General features: G+C 39.8%; 1 protein-coding gene across 1 annotated transcript; it reads right to left on the bottom strand.

Moving 5' to 3' along the window:
- Positions 1 to 3,681: 3,681 nt before the first annotated feature.
- antxr1b (ANTXR cell adhesion molecule 1b) lies at positions 3,682 to 20,413 on the bottom strand. Its single transcript, XM_085358212.1, has 18 exons — positions 20,106 to 20,413; positions 17,350 to 17,421; positions 17,180 to 17,251; positions 16,992 to 17,073; positions 16,840 to 16,873; positions 16,521 to 16,600; positions 14,446 to 14,514; positions 13,400 to 13,480; positions 13,257 to 13,317; positions 12,800 to 12,898; positions 10,547 to 10,616; positions 10,283 to 10,361; positions 9,925 to 10,020; positions 9,760 to 9,801; positions 9,571 to 9,663; positions 5,576 to 5,740; positions 4,767 to 4,847; positions 3,682 to 4,059 (listed from the first exon to the last, which is right to left on the bottom strand). The coding sequence occupies exons 1-18, from the start codon at positions 20,303 to 20,305 to the stop codon at positions 3,682 to 3,684; spliced, it is 1,854 nt and encodes a 617-aa protein (XP_085214338.1). The 5' UTR covers positions 20,306 to 20,413.
- Positions 20,414 to 21,389: the final 976 nt, after the last annotated feature.

Here is a 21,389-nt window from a genome sequence, read left to right as displayed (position 1 = left end):
ATGTGGACTTTTTTATAAACCATACTGCCTTTGCTGGAAAAGTATTTTGTTCATGCGTAGTATTTTTTTGAATCTATACTATCTGATTATTAATACTGGACTTTAGGAAATATCACCAGTGAAAATAAATGAATTATGAACACAATGGAGATCTTTTTATTCACTGCTTTGACAAACAATGGTCACATTTCTGTTCTGAATGTGTTGTAAGAGACATAAGCTGAAACTATTAAGTTTTTTGTCTGACTCTGTTTGGATCGTCCAGATTTTGAAGATTAACCTCTAAAGATTTATATAGCTGAAGGGAAATAGATAAGCACGAGAGATTTATTATAAATTAGCTCAAGGCTGTGTGTAAGCTGCACCGTGGCTCATAAATCTGCATGACTGGGGGTGATTAAGCTGCCTGAAGACACTCACTGCCATTGTTTGTGCAGCCAAGGTAAACAGTAGCACTAGCAAACCTCAGCAAAAGCATAGTACTCCATTTATTTTGACTGTTTTTAAAGGTATGGGGGAGAAAGAGCTGCACAAACACTGCTGCTCCTTCTCGCATTGATGGCGTAGGTTAATAAAAGAAGACAAACACTCTCCCCTGTATAGCTGCAAACTGAATGAATCTTTTTCTTGCTTTCATGTGAATTCTTTGCCAGCATTAGGATACATAAACACCTTCTTCCACATCTCCAGGTCATAATGGTTATATTTTGCTTTCACTTCGGCAGTTTGCTGCCTTTAATCCCACTGCTGCCTCTGCTTCTGGAAGTTTTCTTTGACACGCCTCCATGAGCTCACCGCTCACAGGACTGCAAGTCCGCCTGCGCGTGTCTGCGAAAGCATTTCCTACTGGTGAAAAAAACTGAACAAAAACACATGGAAAAGTTACATTAGGATTTATTTTAGGAGATCTGAGTTTAATGAAAATCAGCTGACCGGCTGCTCTGGATTGTTACATAATGCATTTTCCCCTGTCTTTTGTTATAGAGAGCCACATCTCACCCGAAAAGCATATCGCTGAAAATGTGTTGTAATATGGTTTAACCTATCGCAACGATATACATGAACTTGCCATTTTATTAGGCACACTGAATAAACGGCTTGTTAGCACAAAAGTCAGCCAATCACGTGGCAGCAGCCCAACGCATTTAGGCACGTAGACATGATTAAGATGATCTGCTGATGTTCAAAGTGAGCAGAGCAGAGTGATGTAAGTGACTTTGAACGTGGCATGGTTGTTGGTTCCAGACAGGCTGGTCTGAGTATTTCAGAAAGTGCTGATCTGCTGGGATTTTCCCACACAACCATCTCTAGGGTTTACAGAGAACAGTCCAAAAAAGACTAAATATCTAGCAGTTCCCCGCCACTATAACTCAAATAATCACTTTAGAATCAAGGTATGCAGAAGAGCACCTCTGAACACACTGCGTGCCACTCCTGTCAACTAAGAACAGGAAACTGAGGCTATACAGTTCACACTAACCACAAAAATTCACCAAAATTGGACAGCAAAATGTTGCCACTCTGACGAGTCTTCATTTCTTCTGCAACATTCATATGGTAGGGTTAGAGGTTTATGTAAATAACATGAACGCGTGCATCAATGCATCCGTGCATCCTGCCTGTATCATTACTTCAAGCTGGTGGTGGTGATGTGATGGTGTTGGTAATATTTTCTTGGACCACGTTGGGCACCGTAGTAAAAATCAGGCATATTTAAAAAACACCACAGCCTTTTTGAGTAATGCTGCTGACTCCATCCCTTTATGATCACAGTATATCCATCTTCTGATGGCTTCTTCCAATAGGGTGGATGTGCAGTCAACAAGCCGTGTGATGCTATCGTGTCAGTATGGACCAAAATCATGAGGAGTGTTTCCAGCAGCTTGTGAATCTATGCCAGAAAGAATTAATGGGGGTCCAACCCAGTACTAGCAAGCTGTACCCTAATAAAGTGGTTGTGATTATATGTTCTGGTTTTGTAGTTTATTATAAATCCTTTCAGTAACTTATATATGCATGTATGTATATGTCCACATTTCAGCTGTAGGTGTTTTCCCACTGAAGCACAGCAGTAAAGTCCATCTGCCTCTTTTACTTCCCCATTCCCACTGACTTCCATACATGGAAAAATTGGGCATTTTCTTTTTTTTTTCTTTCTTTATTTCTTTTTTCTTTTTTTTTACAAGGATTAAGAATCACTTCAGGCAGCTCACTTCCTCCGCTTCAAAGCTCATGGAGCCACTCAGAAAAGAAACCTTATTTTGATCTTTTCCACTTTTTCAGTCTTGCAGTCCTGAGCAAATTAGTATAGTTTTGTCCTCTGAAGTGACAGTAGATAAAAGATAATTGATATTTTTAATTCATTTTTGTTTTTTATTCGAGTGTCCCTAATAAAATTGCATGTAATATACAGGTAGTTTTGAAGGCACATATTTCAGGTGTGGATTTGGGGATCTCGCTGAGTCATAACAAGCGATTCATAAGATGACTTTCTTTTAATATATATATGCTATGATACTAGTAGCTGTCTTCTCTCCACTGTGACAAGCCAAAATCTGTTTAGGCTTAACAAGTGCACACATTTATCGGGTTACGTGGTGATACTGAACATTACACACATCTACTACACACTTGAGAGGAGTTTATTCATTCAAAATGAACGGAAACATTTGCAGAGGTGCCTGTAGTGTACAAATTTCTGATAAAAATCTCTGACACGGGGCAAAAGAAGGAAAGGAAAGTTATCTTTAAAATGATTTATTGCACATCATAGTGGTGTGAACAAATCAGACGTAACATAAATCTGAGTCTGCCGTTCTGCCAGCTGAATCAGTCGCACAGTGACTTTCCAGAGGTCACATTTGTGACAGAACTTAAACAGCGTCACACGCTGCCAAACTCAGTGTCTGAATACTCGAACATCTCCGGTCTGCGAAAGAATTTATTTCCACACTGATGAGGCGAGTGGACCAGTTTCTCTGCAGCAAACAATGTTTGTGTCAGCAATGTGTAAATCTTAACTGTGGTAAATATGCTTATTTGTTTTCTTGCCAAAAGCTAGGTGAGGATATCAAAGCCACTCTCGTGCCTGTACGATGAATGTGAAGCTAGGGTGCAGTTAGCTTAGCTTAGCATAAACACTTGTAGCAAAACAGCTTGCCCAGCTCTGCTTACTTTAAAAAAAATTAACCCAAAAAACCTCAAAAATACTCATAGTATTAAAAACAATCAACTTCCATTAAATACAATGTGTGTACATGTATGTTTTTGTGATTCAAAGAACATTCATTCACAAAATATTGCTTCCTGGACCAACTCTCATGTATAAAACACATGATACCTTTGATGAAGCACTGGGTTTTCTGCTGTTCAAACTCGTGACAGTTTAAAGACAAAGGTTACAATTTTCATTGGTAATTTGAAATGTTTGACCAAATTATCTGATTTGAAGAGCAAAACTTCTTTAAAAAAAAGAAATGAATGCTAACTCCATTAGCCAAAGCTGTGCTCATTTACACCAAAAAATTTCACTTTTTAAACTTAAAAAAACAAAGTCACAGTTCATATCATGGCAGGTGTGGGCCACGAGTGGGTGATCACCAGGTGAAAAGACACAGTGAAAAGCCCTTTTTTAGGTTCCCGTTCGGAGCTGGGATCCTCCAGTATTTCAGTTTTTAGTTATCAGTGGTTGTCATGATTGGGGCGTGGAGGGGGCCGCGATGGAGGTGGTGCTCTACACGGAGGTGGACCCTGAGGTGGAGGCGGCAGAGAGCCGGTAGGAGACGGAGGAGCAGAGAGAGAGCTGTTGCTGGTTGAGGGCAGGGCTCTGTTTGGAGGTGGCGTGTACATGGGTGAGCTGGAGGAGGATGGCGGAGGAGTGGATGGCAGAGGAGGAAGGGTTGAAGTTGGAGAGGGGGGCAAGTGGGAGAGCTCGTTGCCCTCCGACAGACGGCGCTGGTAGCTGTGGGGCAAAGTGTAGACAGGTGTGGCGGGGTGTTTGTAGATGGGGTAGCGAGGAGCAGGATAGGATTTACTCCGGGTGAAGTTTATGCACCTGCCCTGTAATTAGAGCACAGGAAGTGTTCACGGCTCAATACAGAAGTTTGCTTTTGTTAAGTACTTCAACTGTACAGTGAGAGACATGAAGAAAAAGGGCAATTAAGACAAGAAAAGTCCAACATCTCCTGTGGCACAGCAGTTAGCAGGTTTGGAGAGATACAGCTCTCAGATGGAAAGAGAAAATTCCACCATTACTTTGTGCTGTGGAAGAAAACAGCATTCCTGACAGGCCAGCCGTGCTGATGCTGGGAGTTTAGGAAGGCAGGCAACATCTACTCTTAATGATTTCTGCAGATGATGAAAGCAATGCTCCAGACAATGCTGCAGTTGTTTTCACTTTTGTCTACTCGCTGTGCCACTTGAGGGTTTCCTTGAAGTAAATACTCCTGGGATTTGAAGCGGCTTTGACTTAAAAATGTTTAGTTTATTGGATAAGTGAAGTTAATGTCATGCAGATAAGATTCAAGGTTATTTTCCATCCACTCCACTTTTCTTTTTTTCCTTGTTTGATCCTGAACTTCAAACATTCCTATTTTCCAAAGATAATAAATTCAGACTCTTAAATGTCTTCCTGCCACAAGCTGAAATAGCTGGTTCGCAATCCTTTTATTATTTCAACGTGTGCTCATCTTACAAGCGTGAAATATCCAGTTGTGTTACCTTGCAGAGGAGGTTAAAATGTTACCTTTTATTTTCTCATGCCTCACCTTGTCTCCGGGATAAGGTCGCATTACAGACACTCTGTCGTAGCCTTTTCTCAGAAATACACACAGAGCATCCAGTTTGCCCTAAAGGAGGACGAATAAAAAAAACAAAACAGCATAAATAAATAAAAATACCAACAATCCCTTATCCACAGTTAATTGCCAGCCTGGCTCTGGAGCACTTTTGCTCCAGATGTATCTCAGGAGGCTTTAATATGACAAAGAGACAGATAAACAAAGAATGTATTTTGTTTGAAATAACACCCGCTCAACAAATTCCATATTCAGGGGTTAGCTCAGTGCATGTCTGGTTCCTATTACCATCCATCCAGCTGACTAATATGTGAGGAAACCAATTGTATTAACTGTTTCCTGGTCATACATAAAGTCTTTTTTTTCTGTGTTGGAAGACATATGTAAGGAAGGGTCCTACATGTCAAAGAAGAGCATCTGGAAACACTATTATCTATATATTACATATGTGATCCATGCCTTAGAATACATTTTATGGCAGTAATACATTTCTGTGTCATGGCCATGAGATTTAAAACTCTAGGAAAAGCCAGCAAGTAGAGCTGAGATGAAATTTTTTTTCAAAACAGGAAAGCTACAGTAATACTTTGGATTTATTTAACCCTTATTTAACCAGAAAGTGTAACTCTTGATATTAAGAATCTCTGTCGGGAGAGTGTATTAGACCAAAATAGCACGTTTTATTTATGGCAAGCAAGTCTACTGTAGAACACAGTGCACAGAAGGGCCATGAACAAACTGCCAAACAGATGGACATGAAAAGTGAAATACTGGAGCACCTTGATGGGCGAGTACCACTTGTGGGGTTGGGAAGATTTGTGTGAGTTGTAGTAATGCCGCAGTGGAGCAGGATCGTACTCCTGCGCGGGCATCACAACGCGAGCGTTTTTAGCCTTTTCCAGTTTGGCTCCTTCTTCAGTCGATCCTTTATCTCCCCATCGAACCTGAAAAGAAAGAAAAGCTTTGTGTTTCAGACAGCCACGTTAGTATGGAGCCTCCAGTGGTCTCCAACGGTGGTAAAAAAGCTCCACAACTCAGACAGAGAATGGATGAAGGGGTGATAGAAGATAAATAAGGATTTTGTCATCAGTCATGCAAAGCTTCTCTAGTAGAGTCCAAGAGGAAAAATATGAAGCCAGAAAAAAGTGAAAAGTTGGACCAATGTGATTCTGGAGAACTGACAAGATCTGAGCCAATAAAATCACATCCAGTGGGTTCTAGTTTTACCACTGCCTCTGCACGTGTGTCAGGGTGCCTGAATGTGACTGCTGTAAATGAGGTTTGTGTTTGACACAATGTGCCGCATTTCCTTTTACTCAAAGAAACAAAAAAATCTCTTTCCTTGTACGTTAACATGTTTTGAAGCATTCCTGTGTGGGTTTTAATTAAAGCCAGTCCACTGAAGTCCACAAGATCTCAAAACACACACACACAAAAGTAGCTCCTTTGGCTCTGACTTGAATTGTTTCAATTTGCGACACAAGTTTTACATTTAGGTTTTATTTCTAAACCTTCAAGAGGATATAGAGCATTAAGTCTCAAACCATATTCACTAAGAAATCTTAAGATTCAACAAGAGCCCGACTGGGTTTTTCTCTAACGCAAATATCTCGATTCTCAGAGTCACCAATAAAGCTAAAAAAGGAACCCGGCACAGTAAGAGTGAAAGCATTTCTGTCAAAGCAGCCTTGAAAGTTCATTACTCAAATTCACTCCCTTTCAGCTGCACCAGACAAGCCACCAAGGCTTTAACTTGGCAGAAAAGGCACATAAATGAAGCTGTGCATACTTTCCGTAGCTGGTTTTGGAAGTGTTCACAGCAAAGACTCTTCAGACTTCACAACCAGTCTGTTAAAAAAAAAACCCAAAACTTCACACTGACTGGGTGACAACTGTCTCCTTGACCTTATCCTCCCAAACCACGCACACATCTGGTCCTCTCTGGTCTGAAGATTCTGTTGTCTTCCTCCTCCTCCTCTCGCATTTCAGCGTACACTGGGAACAGCTTGCTTGCTCTTATCTCAACACCATGAACCAAACTGCTCTACTCTTTGGAGCACTTATGCCGACTTCGCAGTTTATTGTGCACAGGGCCTCATCTTAACTCTTTCTGTTTCTCAGAGCTAATTACGACAACAAAGTGACTCAGTGCCGTCCAGCACAGAGTCGCATACTCATCTCTTTCAAAGGCTGACTTGCTTCCTGTTTTCTTGTGTATGCTTGCTGTACTACTGTTTGATCTCATTCCCGTCTTTGAGCATTTACTTTCAGCTGAATGCCAGAGTGAAGCTTGCCACGTGTATATCAGTGAGGCTGAAACCAGTCAGCAGTAGAGCAGGGCGATATGACCAAAAATATTTATCACGATATACATTTGAAAATTTGCAATAACGATATAACTGACGATATAATTGAAAGTAGACAAAATACTTTACAACTCCCCAACGTGCAAAAAACAAACAAACATCAATGTATTTTCACTTAAACAAGCAGCTGTTTTTTATGTGCATTAAAGTTATATAAAAATTTTACAGTGCAAATGCAAATTCCTTGCTGACAGTTAAACCAAAAGGCATTTCCAGTGGAAATTGGCCGACATATCCTCAGCATAACCATGTATAATATCCACAAAACTTAAAAAGAGGTTATACACACACAATACGGTAACATTATGTTGAAGCACAGTATGTATCACTCCGTGAGGCTCCTGCCTACGATGCTCCGACAATCCATCAAGCGGTGCGGCTTCGTAGCTTAGCAAAGTCGTACTAAAACATTTGACAAATTTTCGAGCGCCGTGTACGACATAAAATCGTTTCGAGGTCAGTAAACACAACCAGAATTCAAACATAAGGCACACGGGATTATAAGGGGCACTGTCGATTTTCAGAAAAATCAAAGGATTGATTTTAAGTGTGCCGTATTTTCCAAAAAACACGGTAATAACGACGGCCCACTAGCATGCGCTACCAAAAATAGTGCTTTGTTGTGTATCTGACGGACGAAAGCTAAACCAGTGCCACACCACTGAAGTTGCAGCATTTTTACAAACCAATTCTGGTTCATCGGTTTCATTCAACGATCCACTTTCGCTCTTCTCATTCTGCGTCGCCGCCATGTGCGTATGTAAACAAAGGCACTATGCATGCGCGTTTTACCCATATTCTATAGCGATATTTCATTTTCTTATCGTTGCCCAACATTACACCGGTATTACCGTGAACGGTATGATATGGCCCAGCCCTAGTCAGCAGCACCAAATAAAATGTACAATCACATTAGAACATTTTAATTTCATTTTCACTTGTGTAAGATTCAACAAGAGCCCGATGTTTTTAGGTTGCCAAGCAACTTAAAAACTCAAATAGCATGCAATCTAGCACACAAGCAGACTGGTAACTATATAAGTATATAGTCACAGGGTTTTTGACCGACATAGTAGTATTAGTTGTAATAGTCGCCCGAGTGCTTTCATATTTTCATGTTCTCATGCCCCTCTGTGTTGCCTTGTTAAGTCTTAGTATTCTTGTCTGGGTTTTTTTTGGTCCTGTTTTACTTTCAACGTGAGTTTTTTTTGTTTTCTGTGTTAATTTTGCTTCCTGTATGACTTCCTGTTTCCCTCTTTGTTTCCACCTCATTCTCCTCCTGCGTCTAAACCCCAGTCAGCCCTTCGTTTATGTGTGCATCTACATATTGCCCTCATACTGTGAAGAAACAATATCTTTCCATCATCTTCTGTTTGCTTACCCTAATGTCGGCACTCAGGATGAGCGGTCACAGGAAGCTGATTATCAGCTTGTTAATTTAACCAAATGGTACACATTAAAGGAGCATCTGACTAATCACAAACAGTGTAGTGTACAGCGTGACAAGCAGCTGATTTTACCAGTGAAAATGAAACTATAATATTAGAAAAATATGACGATGTTAAACATACAATACAGAGAGTTCAATTTTCAATTCTTTCAGCTGCAGCCCCGTTTATGCTAAATGATGACAGTTTGACTTAAAATCCACAAATGCAAACAGATGTCCTGTATTATATAATAATGCTTATAAACAGAAACAATTCTTTGCAACCAACAAGGAAAGTCAATGAGTCAGATTTGAAACTTTAAATGCTACTGAAAAACAGAGGGTGTGAGGGCTCTTCCAGGAATACTGATGCTATTTTCCAGAGAACTGATTGGTCAGTAGGTCGTGACTTCATGGTGCTTCTACAGTAGAAGTTACCATGGTGATACAACCCAATAAAGAAGTGATCTGTATTTGTAGTCCAGAAAACCCAGGGTTAACAATTACAGAGATAAGCCCAGATCCTGCTCCGCAGTACAGACCTCTGGCTGCACTCCTTAGATTCTTTAGTATTCCTCATATTCCTCTTTGTATCCTCCTTTTGGACTGTTTATTTTGGATTCTGGAATAAGCTACAATGAAACGGATCACCCCTCGTTAAACATTCGTTCTTCTGCTTCCCACACTTTTGGATCCTAAATCTCCTCTCAACAATCCCCATTAGGACATAGCTCCATGATAGAGTTTAATCGCATTAAATAAATAGAGTTTAATCCTGGAGATAATTCAGTTAAATAAAAGAAAACAAAGAAAATCACATTTTTTGGCTGGTTGATTAATTTAAACTGTACAGCCAAGAATTTGATTTCTATTAGCCAGCATGAGCAACTGGTCGATACTTGTTGTTAATGGGAAATATGCACGATAGTTATTATACATATGCAGTACTGATCTATTTACAGTTTGCTTTCTGGATTACCTCCATTCTCTTGATACCCCCGACTCCACGGCCTCCGTAGTATGACGCATCTACCGTGGGCCACCTCTTCTTTGGAAAACCATCTTCATCATCCTAAAGAAAAAAATAAGCATACGTTATTTCTAAGAAAGGGAAATTTAGGAAGGAACTTTAAAAAAAAAGAATAGAAAAAAGAAACACTCCACTTACAGAAATGTCCTCTATTACTGGTGGAGGTGCCTCATGGATGACCTGCAAACCAAAAAGACAGTGCCTGATTTTTGTTATCGCACCAAAGAGCAACAACCGGAATCATGTAATTGTGAAAATAAGCATCGCTAATTTAGTTGGGATGTAAGTTTTTCATGATCATACCACGGTGCAGCAGAGAGGCCAAAACCACCACAGCAGAGCGATGGTCAACAGGAGCAGCAGGATCAGAAGCGCGATGGCCACAAAGGTCCCGTTAGACTACAAACAAAAGGACATATTGAGGATATGTTGCTCATAGATACACTATTTATATTCATCCACTAATGAACTGCAGAACACTGTGGCAGTGGGTCGAGCGGTTTAACCTGCATAATGTGCGTGCGAGATGACAAATTTCTGTGACGTTATGTCATTATGTGCAAATTCTCCTTCTAAGTCAATAAAGTTCCTCACATACTTTTAGCCATGAGGTAATGTGTGGGGATTGTTTTTGTCCCCTCCTGGTTTCCATTATACTTACACAAGCTACTGCAGTGATTGTGACAGAGCTTGATATGAAGCTCAGGCCATTATTCATGCTGACGTGGAGAGTGGCAGACCTGTAGAAAAGGTAAGAGCGTAACTAGGACTCGGTTTGCATACTTAGTGCTCATAGATGTTTACTGCAATTATAAATAGCGATACAGATGAAAACACTTTCATGCTGTCAAGCTGTGTATACTGCTTACACTTTGATAAGAAGTAATGAAGCTCATTAAAGTTTCCTGCAGCAGCGATTACTTACGTTCCCTGTTTTTCCAGAACAGGAGCTGGGCACAAAAGGTAGGTATCTCTCACCACCAAAGGTCTTTTCACTGTGCAAAATGAAATAATGTGAAAATTTATATTTAGCACTGCACACAGCAAAGTAAACTACACATTACGTGAGTATCCAGGATGAAAGAGAAAGCTGTGAGTGATGCAAAGGAAAAATTTACTTCACTTTCCTCTTGCAGTCCTGTAACTTTAGGAGATTCAAACCTCAAAATATCTTCTTTGTTTTTGAATTCCTGGACTTCCTGCTCTTATGGAAAATGAAGCAAATGAGGGAGGGCTGTGGTTTATTTACCCTGGCTGAGCGAGTGTCTGGAGTGTGCAAAGACAGTGCTCGTCTCTGATGAGATCCACATTCCCCTTTAGACATCTGAGATGCGTAAAGCGCTATACCAGCTGATTAAAAGGAGAGGAAGAGTGCGCTGATGGCTTTTCATGAGGGCGAGGATTTACATCGCCAACAAAGAGCTGCTGTCCCCCACCCATCGTACTCCCACGCTGGCCAAAGTAAATTTAGCACAATGAAGAAAATGCTGAGGGCAATCCCTAAATAATACATTCTGCTGATCATTTAAAGGATAATTGTTGGCTGAACCGATTCACACATTTTTCTTTCTGCAAACACCAACCACAAACTGTATATAAAAGATGGCTGTTACTCCCAGCTCTGGAAAGTGAAGTATTTGCAGAAGGTCCTTGACTCTGTATTAATCCTAATAACCAGACCCCTCTGGGTATCAGAGACCACTCTGACAACTCTCGACAGGTAAATGATTGTATTGCTCATTTGCCCCAGTAAACATTTTCCTAATAATTTTATCTCCTCAATCATCAATCACTAGTTTCAAAACATGCTAAATAAAAAATTAAGATAAAAAATGGTTCCAGTTTCCAATTTCTTCCCCCTGACTATTCAGCTGTAAGTGGTGGTGTAAAATTACAGAGCAGGGTCCCTGAGTGCTGAGGGGCAAAAAGCAGAAACATGCTATCCTGCAATAAAAGTATTTTACCTGCAAACTTTAAACAAACTCATTTTCTTCCTCTGTTTCCAATCTATATAAAGAGCAAAGCTAACTCCACTCTACGTTAAGAAGCTTATGTTTTAGTTCAATAAGGAGAATCTCTAATCCCTCATCTAGCTGCTTTCCTGGGTGCTTGACTGCTCGGCTATTCTTTACGTCAATTCCACTTTCTCACACTGTCAAACTCCATGCTGACATCATTGCTGTAGTCCAATCATTTTCTTTATATCTCGGTGCTCTTCTGTCCTTCTGCCTTTTGGATCTCATTTGTGCATCTGCCTTCTCTCCATAACCACTTCAGCCTGGTCACTCAGACCTCCACCCAAGCCTCTGTCTTCATCACACCAGCATCTCAACTTCAGGAAATCCTGTTCTAATTGCAATGGATTCTGTTTATTGACTTCAATAAGCATGCTTAATACTGCCAAATGATCTCTCCTGATTGAAATAGTTAAATACATCAGAGTGTCTGACTTTCTGCAACAAAGTGTGTCTTTGAAAGAATATTTCAAAGTGAGAAACTATTCATTTAGGTATAGTTATAACCCAAAAAAGTGGATTTCTGAAAACATAGCATTGCTACATCCAGATGCAAGCATCAAGATATAGTTATAACCCTCATCACTTGTGTTTTTACAGCATTAATAAAGAAGTTATAGAAGGCATCTGTTTGAGTTTGTGCACACTGACTGGATGGAGGTGGATTTCATTGTCCAAAGCAATGACTGAATATAAACAGAAGAGTTTTAGTCTTGTTGGGGCAGAGCTCCATAATTAGCTCACACGTGTAAGATATTATACACTTCAAAATATGATTTCGCAAAAGTTTTAGCAAATAGTTACAGGCACAAAGTAAGATCAGTAAGCCTATATTCACTCTAGTTTTGCTTTGTGTTTTGGTCTTTAGCAACTACTCATAGAAGTATTTGGCTCTGTAGCCTCATCACATTCACCAACTGGTTGCCAGTCTTGCCAGTCTGCTGTTTAGCCCTCAGCATGTATCACTGCCTCAGTAACATTAGTAATTAGTCAAAACAAATCAATGAGAGAGAAAGCTGCAATGAAGCTCTATGAAAAATGAGAGGGCTGGAGAGCTGGGTAACATAATGGTGTGATGGTTTAAATAAATAAAGTCTGCATGGGAGAGGTGAAATTACAGCTAAGAATGAATTAAAATGAAAAACTTTGCAAGTGCTACTTACTCAAAGTAACAGTGTCGTTGATCCAGAAGCTGCAGAGAACTTTCTGTACATCTCGGGCATGAAGGAAACCATTTCCACTCACCACCACCTGGAAGGATTCTGAAGTGGGATTAAATTGATCATTTAATCAACTTTTGTCTTTGTGGTAAATTTGGAATACTATAGAGTGAGTTTTAGGGAGGGAAGTGCTCTCAGTAGGACTACTGGTCCATACCGATGCTACAGTACTGTTATGTCATAGTATAATGTCATAATATCTGATATAGATGATGAAAACTTTTATGGGCCTAAGATGTACCTGTGTGCCAAGTTTGGTTGCTAAACTGTGATTTTAGTAATTGTCTGTGTATAATTTGGAGTATATATCAAAAGTAACGATCAAGTGTAAGTAGAAAGGTGTATGTATACATCAAGCTTTTGCATTTTGAGACAGTATTTTGAGTTCAAGTTTCTTCACCTCCTTCACAGATGCTGGAGGGCTCGACAGCTAGGATTTCAATACATGATCTCTTTAGGATCTGAAAGAGAAAATAATATCAGAAGCTTAACTTAGTGCAGGACCTTCCACTGATATAATGCGATCTTATTGTGTTTTAGTACCGAGTCTATGACGCCTTGCAGTGCTTGAAATCCATCATTCACAGGGAAGACGTGATCCTTGCTGTCAGCTATCGTTGAAAGCTGTGGAGAAAAATGTCTACATGGTTAAATTGTTCTTTAGCTGACTGATTAATTGATCTTCTAACTGTTAACCCTTTAAGACCTACCATAGAACCAAGTCCGCCAGTGCTTATATCATATCATAGTTGATATACATCAATACAACCATTATAGCCCAAATTTTAATAATATGTATGCAGTACATTTATAGTAATTACATAAATTGCAAAAAAGTGCAATAAACTACAAAACAATTGAAGATCGTTTTTGTTTTTTTTAACATATATTTCTAGTTAGAGAAATTTAAGAGGCTTATCCCTCAAAACTGTAAATACAAAAAAGTTGCACAAAATAGTTTCTCACCACAGGAAATTTATTTTGAGTGTCTTCATAGTTTTATTTTTGAAATACACCAATTTTTATATAATGCAGGAAAAACTAAAATAAATATTATACTGCAAATTTGCAAAAAAAACAGCACATGCATCAAAGTAAACTATTTCCAGCAGTGCAATATGAGTCCTAAGCATCCCAGAAATGACACAGAAAGTCATAAAGTCAAACATAACTTTTAAAAACACCAGTACAGGCTCGCTAGGCCCTGATGGTAAAAAACTACATTTCCGCAAAATGGCGTCACTTCCAGCTTCGGGCAGGTCATGGTGGACATGCGATAGTTCGTGCTGATGGACGTAGGAAGTGTTACAAACAGCTGATTGGATCAGCAAAGCGTGTTTCTGGAATATTGTGTTTTTGTTCCTGCAAGTGCTTTTTATGAAGTTTTTGCAAAGCTATATGTGGAAGGAAACTGTGACCTAGGACAAGCTGATGGCATAAGATGTAAGTACAACTCCTCCGGTTTCATATGCAAAAAAAATTATTGCGCTAGCTCACGTGGTTGCAGTGCTACTGGGATTTAAAAATAGTTACGCAAAACAGAGCGCGCCCGCTCCGACCGGCTTTAAAGGGTTAACTGTTAGATTTACCTGGGTTTCATTAAAGTCTTTTACTCCCACACAGTACACAGTGGCACCCAGTTGCCGTGCTCTGCCAGCCTGAGAGAAAGTGAGACATTAAACAGAATAAACAAGCTACAGTGAAATGGTGAACGCTCACTGAATCACATTAGAATTTGGTTGGGCTGAAACTTAAAAGCTCCATCAGCTATATTGTAGTTATTCTCATGTCACTGACAACTGCTGGGAACATCTGGAAGTAATGCACAAGAGGTTTCTGTTATCGACAGTATATGAAAGATGTACATAGCCACTGTGACATCACCCGTGGCTATTGCTGCAGGGAGTGCAGAATTATTAGGCAAATGAGTATTTTGTCCACATCATCCTCTTCATGCATGTTGTCTTACTCCAAGCTGTATAGGCTTGAAAGCCTACTAACAATTAAGCATATTAGGTGATGTGCATCTCTGTAATGAGAAGGGGTGTGGTCTAATGACATCAACACCCTATATCAGGTGTGCATAATTATTAGGCAACGTCCTTTCCTTTGGCAAAATGGGTCAAAAGAAGGACTTGACAGGCTCAGAAAAGTCAAAAATAGTGAGATATCTTGCAGAGGGATGCAGCAGTCTCAAAATTGCAAAGCTTCTGAAGCGTGATCATCGAACAATCAAGCGTTTCATTCAAAATAGTCAACAGGGTCGCAAGAAGCGTGTGGAAAAACCAAGGCGCAAAATAACTGCCCATGAACTGAGAAAAGTCAAGCGTGCAGCTGCCAAGATGCCACTTGCCACCAGTTTGGCCATATTTCAGAGCTGCAACATCACTGGAGTGCCCAAAAGCACAAGGTGTGCAATACTCAGAGACATGGCCAAGGTAAGAAAGGCTGAAAGACGACCACCACTGAACAAGACACACAAGCTGAAACGTCAAGACTGGGCCAAGAAATATCTCAAGACTGGTTTTTCTAAGGTTTTATGGACTGATGAAATGAGAGTGAGTCTTGATGGGCCAGATGGATGGGCCCGTGGCTGGATTGGTAAAGGGCAGAGAGCTCCAGTCCGACTCAGACGCCAGCAAGGTGGAGGTGGAGTACTGGTTTGGGCTGGTATCATCAAAGATGAGCTTGTGGGGCCTTTTCGGGTTGAGGATGGAGTCAAGCTCAACTCCCAGTCCTACTGCCAGTTTCTGGAAGACACCTTCTTCAAGCAGTGGTACAGGAAGAAGTCTGCATCCTTCAAGAAAAACATGATTTTCATGCAGGACAATGCTCCATCACACGCGTCCAAGTACTCCACAGTGTGGCTGGCAAGAAAGGGTATAAAAGAAGAAAAACTAATGACATGGCCTCCTTGTTCACCTGATCTGAACCCCATTGAGAACCTGTGGTCCATCATCAAATGTGAGATTTACAAGGAGGGAAAACAGTACACCTCTCTGAACAGTGTCTGGGAGGCTGTGGTTGCTGCTGCACGCAATGTTGATGGTGAACAGATCAAGACACTGACAGAATCCATGGATGGCAGGCTTTTGAGTGTCCTTGCAAAGAAAGGTGGCTATATTGGTCGCTGATTTGTTTTTGTTTTGTTTTTGAATGTCAGAAATGTATATTTGTGAATGTGGAGATGTTATATTGGTGTCACTGGTAAAAATAAATAATTGAAATGGGTATATATTTGTTTTTTGTTAAGTTGCCTAATAATTATGCACAGTAATAGTCACCTGCACACACAGATATCCCCCTAAAATAGCTAAAACTAAAAACTACTTCCAAAAACATTCAGCTTTGATATTAATGAGTTTTTTGGGTTCATTGAGAACATGGTTGTTGTTCAATAATAAAATTATTCCTCAAAAATACAACTTGCCTAATAATTCTGCACTCCCTGTACAGTAGTTCAGCATGCATTCACACTTTAGGTTCTCTAATGTTCTAATAGTGTTTTGAGCAATATAGTGAGAAGAAAATACGCAGTACGCTGTATTTACATTATCTTATGCTTTGTACTAAAACAGGCTTTAAATTTCTATTTAAGTTAATAGTTGTTCATAAACTTCTTAATTAAGTGTTAGTAAGTTTCTTTTCACACGGATTCTTCTACCTCTCTTTGAGCCAGGTCAAACTGATTTTCTCTCAGTTCACCGTCCGTCAGGGCAATGATGACACTGGCTGTCCGGTAACCTACAGCACAGAAGGAAGCGCTGTTAAAACGCTAAAAAGAAAAAAAAATCTTTGAGAGCACAATCTCTAAGTATTTTGAACATATTTGTGATGTGAAGAGCAGCTGTGTTTCTATTGTTTCCTTATAGAGTGATTCTAACGTGTCTGAATTAGGAGTGAAATTCATTTTAATGTTTGGGTCAAAGACTTTACTATGATTAAGTGTTAAAAAAAAGAAAAGAAAGAAAAAATCTACTTACCATCTCCAGTCCCGTAGTATATTTGCTCGCTGGCCTGAGAGGGAAGTTTTGAGGCGTCAGTGGCTATAAACTTTAAAAAGGCCTCATTTAAAGGCTCAGAGGCCATACTGTTGGGTAGGGTCAGTTTTTCATTGACTTTACAGATGACTTACCCTTTGAAATCCTCTGTGCATGAAGGTGTCTCCGCCTGGCTGCACCATACGTAACTCCTCCAGTCCCGCCCGAATCTGATCTCTTATTATTGACACGTGAAAAAGGACAAAAACTACTGATCAGAAGGGGATGATACAACAAAAATAAAAAGAATTATTAAATTTAGGTGTGTTAGTATATGTGCCACCTGTCTTCTGTTAGAGGCATGAGAATCCTTCCTTCTGTTGAAAATACAATAAAAGACATCCGCAGCTGAGGACTGGGAAAACAAAAACACCGGAGATGATTGTTACATGTTTTTATGTTCTCTTCCCCCCCCTTTACTCTTATAGTGCCACGGCTCGTGCGTAACTGTACCTGATAAACTTGTGAGCCAGATGATCGACAAAGTAATAGATCTCATTCCAGTAATGCTGCACACTGCCAGACCTGAAACAAAGATTCAGCGGTTTCAGTGACACACAGGAGCTTTGGCACAAAAAAGTCAATTCACAATTGACTGAAAAAGACATGCAACACAATTGACTAAGAAAGAACTTAGAAATACTCTAATAGTGAACAACTTAATGCTGTTATACTGTTGTTTAGCTTCTTCGCTTCCAGAATTAGGAAGAATAAAAAGGGAGTCATCAAAACAGACAAGAAAAGCGTGACATTAAAAGCTGAAAGACAGAAACACTGAATATCTGTGAAATTGTGGAAACTGCCTTTAAAGTCTAGATCTCCTTATAACCCTGTAATGTGATGTAATTAAAGATTGTTTTTGCACTGCATACAATATAATGGGAGAAAGAAGGACTGGAGTCTATTCTCACTGACAGTGAGCAGCAGTGATGGAGAACACTGTGGACACTTATTAAAGGAGTTTTAGTTAAAGAGTATTCTTATTGTGATTATCAGCTATCACCTGAATCTTTTTGTGTAAAAATATTTTAGAAAAAAGAGGAAATTACTGGTGTTGAGTGCTTTAAAAGAAGGTGACTGGACTTCTTTTTGGCTCGTGAAGATGTTTTTAACTTTTCATCCACAAGGCTTCTTCAGTTCTAAAACAGCTGTCTAAGAGTCCAGGTATTTAACCTGTAGTGGGGACAGTCCGTTGTCCGCTTGTCCCCTGTCCACTCAACTGAGCTTTAGCTGTTGTGGACACCAAATTATGGAATCAGTGTGAACAACTGATATTTTTAAACAGCTTCTAGAATCATAAATATTCTCCAAGACATTTTAAGTTTAGTACCAGAGGTCTTGCCAGTTTCAATCATTTTTTAACCTCCTTATTTTTTTATTCATTTTTTTCCATTTTATTTCTTATACATTTTATTGTCTATTTATTTCCATTTTGTATGTCTTGCTGTTATTTATTTTCCTTTTAGTATATGTTTGTTTTAGTTTTTTATTGCTCTTTTTTTTTTTTTTTTTTTTTAACTAGAAAGCACTTTGTTCAGCTATGTTGTTATGCTAAATAAGGTTGGATGGGACTGGTATGCTATTCTTGGTATATTATTCATAAAAAAAATCTCACTTTTTTATGTGACTTTATTGCCCACTTTTACTCCAAGCCAAAGTTATAGTTCCACTTGATCCTTACATGGCTTCCTCCTGGGTCCAGGTTTTGCAACAGGTGCAGACCAACACAAACAACCAGCTGATTTCTCTAAGTGGAAGGCTGTAATTAAAGAGACTCGTGGAGCAAATATGCACAACTCCTTGTGGCCCCTTTCTCTCTCTGCACTCTCCCTTCACCTCCTCCCTTATGTTTTCATTTATCCTGTGATGTGAGTCGCAGTGCAGAGACAGCCAAACACTCGGGATCTTTGGAACATCTGGCTCTAATGGAGAAAGGGTTCTGCAGACCGAAGCGCAGAGAGATGAAATTGGGTCTGGATGTGGGCAGCGCCTGTCAGCGAAGAGCGGCCGCTTTTGGAAAACAGGAATCCCTGCAGGGCAGTTTATCATCCGCTGATGAATGCATGAAGATGTCACCGTGTAAACATACTTCATGTCAGTTCTTACAACTTTGAGGTGATTTGCAAAAAGAAAACGATATGCGTGTTTTTGATTTATGCACGGCTCTTTTAAGAGAGAATTTATGAAACAGCACACTGATGTGACTTGACCTGTTCAACAGTGTCATGTTAGCCTCATGACATTTAATTGAACCCTTATGTGAGCTCTTGGCATTTGAGTCTCTTATAACCCGCGACTGTTTCCTTGAATAAAATGGGACGATACCGCAATAGCAGCTGAGAACAATAAGTATTCTAAGATAAGTACTATAATATCACTTAAGCCATTTAAGACAAAAAACAACATTTTTTATATGAATAGAAATATTTTGGGGTTTCACATTGTACAAAATAACACATTTAAAGGCTTTATTTTAGACTCCAAAACTCCAATTGGTGTTTTTCACCATGTTGGCCTTTATATACAGCATTTCTAATCTTATTAACCACTGAATGCTCTTTACCCTGCAACCCACACTCATTCATTCACAGATATTCATATAGTGCTTTTTCTTCAATGCATACGTCAAACATACTGACACAGATTGTGGCAACAGGGGCCACTTTACCTCCTAAGCTGTTTGCACAGTGATTCAAAGCTACTGATCACCTAGAAAATCGGTTGATAACTCATTCAGTTTTAAGTTGATGGTGTAGGTCACAGCAGCAATGAGTTTGTATCTCACAATGCAAATGCAATATCATGACTTGGAGTTTTGAACTGTTGTGGCAGGTACATCGTTAGGAAATTAGCAAATCTGATGACTGAGTCTGTTCTTTTTAAATCAGGCTTCTACTGGTGTGATCAGAAATTCTCAAGCTGGTGACATTTCAAAATTAAAAATGCATTATATGCATGTCACTTACGGTCACATTCGATTCAGTTTCTATTTGGAATCCAGACCCTACCTTCAGCTTTATAAAAGCCTTAATATTTCAGTAGGCTAAAACATGCTAGTTACATCATATTAGCATATTTTTGTCAGGCAATTAGCAGCCCATCATTGCCACTGGATGACAGCTTGAATGATGCGTGCACCTGTGCCTTCAAAAAGCACCGATGAGTCACACAGATCTCTTCTGTGATCAAGTAAAAATAAAAGCACTCACTTGTCCAAAACAAAGTAGAGGTCAAATCCTCCATAGCACGATGACCCGGCTTGTCTCCTCTCAAATAGCTGAGCTGTGCTGCCAGCCGCCAGGACTGCCACCAGTACACCCAGTTCCACACAAAGCACGACCCGCCTGCACCAGCACTGGGGCATCACTCCAAATTTAGGAGAGCAATCAGCCTGGGAGATGGTAAACATAAATATTGTCTCAGGATGAAGGATTTTTCTTTTCCTGGTGGCTCCTCTCCTTACAGTGCTCTGGAGGTTTCAGCCATACAGACTGAGGGATGAAGAGAGCTCTCCTCCTGATCAGGGTCCCATCTCCTCAGGAGCAGATGTGTGGTGGCAGAGGAGGAGTGAGGCTTGTGGGACTGAGTCTTTGACTCCCACTCACATCACACTTGTAGAAAACTTTGCTAAGAGTTTGCACAACAAAACAAAACTCTCACGCATAGGTGCTTCCTCTCTTCTCAGAGTGTTTCTCTGAATGACTCCACAGCTTTGTCCAGGTATTTGTTTTCACTCATACTTTTCCTTGTTTTGTTTTTTCTTCTTTTTTTCCTTGACTTCTTTTGGTAGTTCACTTGAATCTACAACTTACCCATCAGTGCCACTCAGTGGTAAACATATGCACTGTGCAAAGCTGTTACTGCAAATAAACATTAAACACTTTTTTTCCACACTGCTTTTAATATTTTAGTGGAACTGAATGCCAGATGATTCACAAGATAAATACTATACAGGGTTAATATAAAGTGTCCACATGAAGGATTTTCTCTTTGAGGCTGAACCATTTCTTGGTTATGCTGCTATAGGCTGAGACTGCTGCAGGGAACCCTGCAATACACTGTGATGCACTGAGCACTCCTCCACTCACCTCTTTTCATTACTCATTTCCTTGCTCGAGGCTTCTTCCTGGTAAAAGGGAGTTTTTCCTTCCCACTGTCACAAACTGCTTGCTCACTAAGTGCCGCTTGTATAGTGTTGCTTTGATTTGGTCTATATAAATAAACCTCAGTGGAACTGAACTGAAATGAACTCTTTTAGCTGATTAACAATCAGTAAACCAAATGGTTAAAGAATAACACAGGATGAGTCACATGCTGTCTGATACTGTATGTTCCACTTCAGAAGCCAAATCAATTTAATGCTCCACACTCAACAATTAGCAGTCATTAACAATAAAAAACGAATTTTATATTTCTGTTATGTAGGAATTTCAAAAACATGATTGCTGGATTTTATTATATTTAGTAAGCTCTGGTTTATATCATTTCACATG

The sequence above is a fragment of the Diplotaxodon limnothrissa genome, linkage group LG7, assembly GCF_057381915.1.
Source record: "Diplotaxodon limnothrissa isolate DT_005_m linkage group LG7, D_limnothrissa_male_GT1.1, whole genome shotgun sequence".
Lineage (NCBI taxonomy): Eukaryota > Metazoa > Chordata > Actinopteri > Cichliformes > Cichlidae > Diplotaxodon > Diplotaxodon limnothrissa.
Note: the sequence above shows the minus strand (reverse complement) of the source record. Positions and strands in the feature narration are given on the sequence as shown.